The 6,447-nt window shown below is 40.3% G+C and overlaps 1 protein-coding gene across 1 annotated transcript in view; it reads left to right on the top strand.

The window, feature by feature from the left end:
- Nucleotides 1-194: 194 nt before the first annotated feature.
- Nucleotides 195-6,447, top strand: part of LOC107668749 (metal transporter CNNM4) — a 45,146-nt gene continuing 38,893 nt past the window's right edge. The window contains exon 1 of the mRNA XM_016460727.1: nucleotides 195-1,594. Within this exon, the coding sequence (XP_016316213.1) occupies nucleotides 223-1,594 (1,372 nt within the window). The 5' untranslated portion in view covers nucleotides 195-222. The remainder of the gene's footprint in view (nucleotides 1,595-6,447) is intronic.

Genomic DNA, 6,447 nt, shown 5'->3' on the forward strand with positions numbered 1-6,447 from the left:
TCGCTTCAACCCGCGGACATGAAAAACAACCCGCGGCAACAGTGTATATACACTGTCCAATTCTGAGGGGAAACCGCGGACTTGGCAACTCTGCCAAGAAGGCTCATTCTTCCTCATTAGGTGACGATCCGCACGCTGATTGGAGTTATGTTAATGAGGGGGCGAGGCCTTGGGAAATGAGTAGGTGACGTCAACTCTCATTCCGCAGAGAGCGAAACAAACATGGCGACAGGATGGAGTGGCAAAGGGTGTACGCTAACGTTAATGCTGTTCTTTTGGAGTAAAATCTGCGCGAATAGAGCGGAACCCCTGGGGAGCGACAGCCGAATCCTCGGCATGCGGCTGGAGTGGAGCGACAAGCCCGCCACGACCACCGACAATGGAATCATACAGGTAACCGAGGGGAGCAAAATCAAGCTCAGGTTCTACGGACTGCAAATCAGTAATGACACCTGGGAGCAGATTAAGTTCGTGGAGCAGGGCGAGGACAGCAGCTCTGACTTCAACAGGACTTGTGCTGACTTCACCAAAGACCTCTCCATCCAGCCTAAAATGGAGGTTAGCAGCCAGGGCACATCTGGGGTGCTGGAGGTCAGTATTAAACCACTTAGGAAAAGTGAGTCCCAGAGGGATTACGGGCTGTGCATCAGACACAGCCAAGATGGGAAGTGGTACCTCCTGGGAGCACATGATGGAAAGTTGCATGTGGTGGAGGAGAAGAAGTCTCTGCTTCCCATTTGGTTCCAGGTGATCTTGATTTCCTGCCTCCTGGTGCTCTCAGGTATGTTCAGTGGTCTAAACCTGGGGCTCATGGCTTTGGACCCCATGGAACTGCGAATCGTCCAGAGCTGTGGCACGGAGAAAGAGAAGAAGTACGCACGCAAGATTGAACCCATCCGGAAGAAAGGAAACTATCTGTTGTGCTCGCTTCTCCTCGGGAACGTGCTGGTCAACACCACACTGACCATCCTGCTCGATGATCTTATCGGCTCTGGTTTGGGTGCTGTGGTGGCATCAACCATCGGCATCGTCATCTTCGGCGAGATCGTTCCTCAGGCGCTCTGCTCTCGCCACGGCTTGGCGGTGGGCGCCAACACCATCCACCTCACCAAGTTCTTCATGCTTCTGACCTTTCCGCTGTCGTTCCCCATCAGCAAACTTCTAGATTGCATTCTGGGCCAGGAGATCGGCACCGTGTACAACCGGGAGAAGCTGGTGGGGATGCTGAAGGTGACTGCGCCATACAACGACCTGGTGAAAGAGGAGATGAACATGATCCAGGGTGCTCTGGAATTGAGGACTAAGACAGTGGAGGACATCATGACTCCACTCAGCAACTGTTTTATGATCAACAGCGATGCTGTGCTGGACTTCAACACTATGTCAGAAATCATGGAGAGCGGATACACGCGCATTCCAGTTTATGAGCACGAACAGACCAATATAGTGGACATCCTCTTTGTGAAAGACCTGGCGTTTGTGGATCCGGATGACTGCACTACGTTGAAGACCATCACTAAATTCTACAACCATCCGGTCCACTTTGTGTTTCACGACACTAAGTTGGATTCCATGCTGGAGGAGTTTAAGAAAGGTTAGTCACTTTTTTTTCTTTTTTTTCTGCTGCAGCATTTCTCATTGTCACTACCGGTGATGTTCATCTTGTGTAGCGAGGAACAGTACAGCCGGAGGGAGGGAGCTGTATCAGCAGTGATGTCACTTTTACAGGGTTTGTGGAGAAGGCCGCTCATTCTGTCTATTCTTAATTAGTTCCACTCCTAATCAGGTTGGAAAACACACATCCTCACATCCCTGTGGGCCTTTCTCTCCTCCTCTGACTGTCAAGGTCAGCTGTTGGTAGTCTTTCTTCTCTTATTTCCTAAAGCCCATGAAGTCGACATGAAGTCCCTATTGACCTTGTTTGCTTCCTAAAACACATTTGTGGTCTGACTGTGAATGATCATCAGTGCATGTTATTTCAGTACAAAAAAAAAGTGTTTTCAATCTTTCCAACTGTAATGATTCTCTACATTTTTATTCCATCCCTCCAAAACCGGTCATATAGTGTTATTTTAGTGTTGTTTGTATCCTATAATAATTTTGTAATAATATTTTGAATGTGATTTGATAATTTTATTGATTTTAATATTGTATAGTAATTTTTTTTTGTAATTTTAGGTCGTTTTTAATATTACTATTTAATTATTTTTTCTAATATTCTAATAAAACAATGTAATATTTTTATTTTTATCTCTGTTTTATTTTAATTAACAAAACTGAATGAATAGCTTCAGTTAATGATAATAACCCTGATATAAAGAGCTTATCATGATCCGGTCAATTATGTAATTAAGTCCAGCCCCATTTTTTTCCATTGAATATCCTGTTTCACCTACAAATTGGCACATTACAGAAGTAAAATGACTTGTGAATGCCATTTCATGTCGTGAAGTTTTTGGAAATATTTCCCAGCAAGTCTTCAATTCAGTAAATCCTTAGTTGATTAAGTTGATCTTAGTTGATTAACCATGGGTAACCATTGTACCATGTTTTTACTACAGGCCCTCTGGGAAATATGTTTAAGCGGACATTTGTAATTCACTTCTAAAGCCTTGTATAAATACTGAGCTGAAATTTAACATTGTAGAGCTGTTTGACTAATCACATGTGTTTGTTGTCATCACAATAGCCCGGACACTAATGATGGAGCAAAACCTGCTGTCTAATCACTGCTTGCACAAGTTTACTGTCAGCAGGCTTTGACTTGGGGTTTGAGCTACATTTCCAGAACTTGAACTGTTCTATTGCTGAACTTATAAATAAGTGTGTATATTCTTCTATATTATTATATTTGGCATTAATTTAAACAGCCAAACCAGTCAAAATGGCATATTAATTAGCCTACATTCATTTAAAATCTGATTGACTGCCTGCCCTGTAGTCTAGTATAAAATTCTCAAGTTTGGGATTTATACTGTGCTAACATTCCTGCCATATTAGTTTTTAGTTTTTAATAAACTGAAGTGGCACTATAGCTCATTCGCTATAAGTGATAGTCTCACAATATATTGTGCTCATGTGAATGGTACATGACAGTACCAAAGGACATTAGCACTGATAACATGATAACTTCTTAATGTTGAAGCTAGATAAAATGTTTGGTTTTACTGTTAATCTTTTTAAACCTGGTTCCATGGTGCATTGAATATCTCAGAAATTGTTATGGTTATCTGAAAGGTACCATATTAGACTTATGACTCTGTTGATGTCACGACTTGCACCTTAAAGGGATAGTTTACCTAAAAAAATTAAAATTCTGTCATTATTTACTCGCCCTCAAGTTGTTCAAAGATATGTTAAAGAATGTTTGTAACCAACCAATCAAGTCAATGGCTACCAGCATTGACTTGATTGGTTTCGTTTCCAACATTCTTTAAAATATATATTTTTTGTGTGTTTTAGAAATTCAGACATTTTTGGAATGACATGAGGGTGAATAAATAATGACAATTTTCATTTTAACTGGAGACCAAAGAGACAGTCAAGACCTAAGATGTATGCATTCATTCTGTCCTTTGGACTTGGACAGGTAATACATTACTTACCAGTCACTAGTGGATAAAAACTGTTTAGCCACATGTAAGCGTATGTGATTTAGAATCATTAGGCTTGTATGAGTTTGTTGGATAATATATGAAGAAATCATGAACTGAAACATTTATTTCTTTAAAAAAGTGAAGTGAAAGTGACGTGACATGTGGCCAAGTATGGTGACCCATACTCGGAATTAGTGCTCTGCATTTACCCATCCAAAGTGCACACACACAGCAGTGAACACACACACACCGTGAACACACACCCGGAGCAGTGGGCAGCCATTTTATGCTGCGGCGCCCGGGGAGCAGTTGGGGGTTCGGTGCCTTGCTCAAGGGCACCTCAGTCGTGGTATTGAAGGTGGGAGAGAGCGCTGTACATTCACTCCCCCCACCTACAATCCCTGCCGGTACGAGACTCGAACCTGCAACCTTTGGGTTATGAGTCCGACTCTCTAACCATTAGGCCACGACTTCCCCGACTTTAGTTGCATAACTGGTTTCAGCTGTCATTTAAATGTAGGAGGTTTTATTGAATTGACTTTTGGAGGTCTGTATCACCTCTATACACATTCAGAATTCAGTGTATTGCACTGTACATACTGTATATTGCCTACTATTTTCAATAGCATGCCAAACCATAGTCAGTATGTGACTATACGTATTTCTAATAGTAGTATGCTGTATTTTTGTCACATGGCTGTCCAGTTATCATCTCTAATTTTTTTTATTTTGCATTTAATAATTAATAATACTGGTAACACTTTACATTTAAGATCTGATAATATTAGTTCATGCATTAGCTAACATGAACTAACAATGAACCTCTATACACATTCAGAATTCAGTGTATTACACTGTACATACTGTATATTGCCTACTATTTTCAATAGCATGCCAAACCATAGTCAGTGCTGTATTTTTGTCACATGGCTGTCCAGTTATCATCTCTAATTTTTTTTATTTTGCATTTAATAATTAATAATACTGGTAACACTTTACATTTAAGATCTGATAATATTAGTTCATGCATTAGCTAACATGAACTAACAATGAACAACAGACACTGAAAAAAAAAATGGGTAGGATTTACTTAGAAACAATTTTACTCAGAAATTGCTAGTAAATTTCACAAATAATTACAAAGATAAAGTGAATGACACTTTGAAAATTAAGTAGAAAGACCAATGTACTCCAGTAATCTGTTTTCATTTACAACTTCAAAAACACTATTATTATAAATTACAATTTTTTTGAAGCATTTATTAATCTTTGTAATGTTAGTTAGAAATACACTTATTTATTATTTGTTCACATTAGTTCACAGTGCATTAACTAATGCAAACTGTTTGTTTTGAAAATGTCTTTGTAAATGTTGTAGGCTAATTATTAAGATAATGCTGAAGAAGTGTAACCTTAATATTAAGTATTGCATAATAACTATTTAAATAATAATAATAATAAAAAACATCCAATCAAATAATGTGTTAATGAATGATGTTTAAAATTGCAGTTGATAATATTGAATCATTTGGCATACTAGTAAGGACGAAAGGGTCATGTCAAGTGCATTACATTGTAGGATACAGTATTCAATATTGTGTGCTCTAGTGCACAAGTGTGAACAGATGATTTTGTCAATCTAGCTCTCAAGTCACCTGGGGCCTGTACCAAACAAATTCCGGGTTACAAGATTAGTTTCATGTTGACAAAACCAAACCACTCCAATTTGGCTTTGTTGGTACCATGATGCTGATCCTCAACTTTCTTTAGGGCCTTTCGCACCGCTTTAGTTCCAGAACTAAATGTACAGTACTAAAGTACTGGGATGATTTTGCGTGAACTATTCCCCAGTACAATTTAAAGGGTTGCATTCGCACCGACAGTGTGTACTAAGAAATTACGTAAGCTGGTCAACAGCGACGTCATTTGTGCGCGGCGTTCAACAACGGAAACAAAGAAGAACAACGTTAACAACAGGAGGATGGAGGACTCTGTGATCGAAGCTGTGTTTTTGTTGTCTCGTGGGTTTCACAATAATGGACATGGAATGTCGACGTATATGTAAAGCGATTGAAAGCATGGAAAGGAGGACTAAGAATCTCCAACGACAACTGGCAGTGCTACATTTGCTACAAGTGCCTGCACTTCAGCGTCCGTCCATCTATCGCTGTTCTCCATACTTGCGAAATAAGTTGACACAATGTTTACAGTGTTTACACGGCGTTTTAAATCATGGCGGGTGAGGGCGTTTTCGTACGCGTTTGGCCAATCAATGTCTACTTGCGTCACGGGTAGTACCAGTTGTGCTGGTTAGACCCTGCTCCGGAGTAGGAGCTAATTTGGTTCTCGAAAAAGGCAGTCCGGTACTAAAATCGCACCCAGTTCCGGCGGTGCGAAAACGCCAAAAAGTGGGTAGTTCCACAATTAGTTCTGGTACTATGAAAAGGTTCCCGCGGTGCGAAAGGCCCTATAGTCAACTCAGGCTTTGATCCTGAGTTTGTGGTGCACGAACTTGAATGTGTGACATCAGTGGCGAACAGCCAATCACATGCCTTGCAACACAGAGCAAGTGGGAGTCACTTCTCGTGAGAGAGCCAGCGAGATTCAAAACTCTTTTGCTAAAGGTTAAGAGATTGAAGAACATGAGGAATTTAAACGCATTTACACTGAAGAAAGTACTTGTCCATGAAAGAGGACAAATAAAAGAATCATCTTCATCTTTATTATCTTGCTCTATCAGTACAGTCACAAGTGAAACTTGTGAAGTTAGTGTATATAGTAGGGCTGCACGATTAATCGAATGTGATTGTCATGCGTATCTTGTCAGTAAAGCCGGTTCTGTGATTAGTAG

This window comes from Sinocyclocheilus anshuiensis, unplaced genomic scaffold, assembly GCF_001515605.1.
Source record: "Sinocyclocheilus anshuiensis isolate Anshui unplaced genomic scaffold, SAMN03320099.WGS_v1.1 scaffold36, whole genome shotgun sequence".
Taxonomy (NCBI): Eukaryota; Metazoa; Chordata; class Actinopteri; order Cypriniformes; family Cyprinidae; genus Sinocyclocheilus; species Sinocyclocheilus anshuiensis.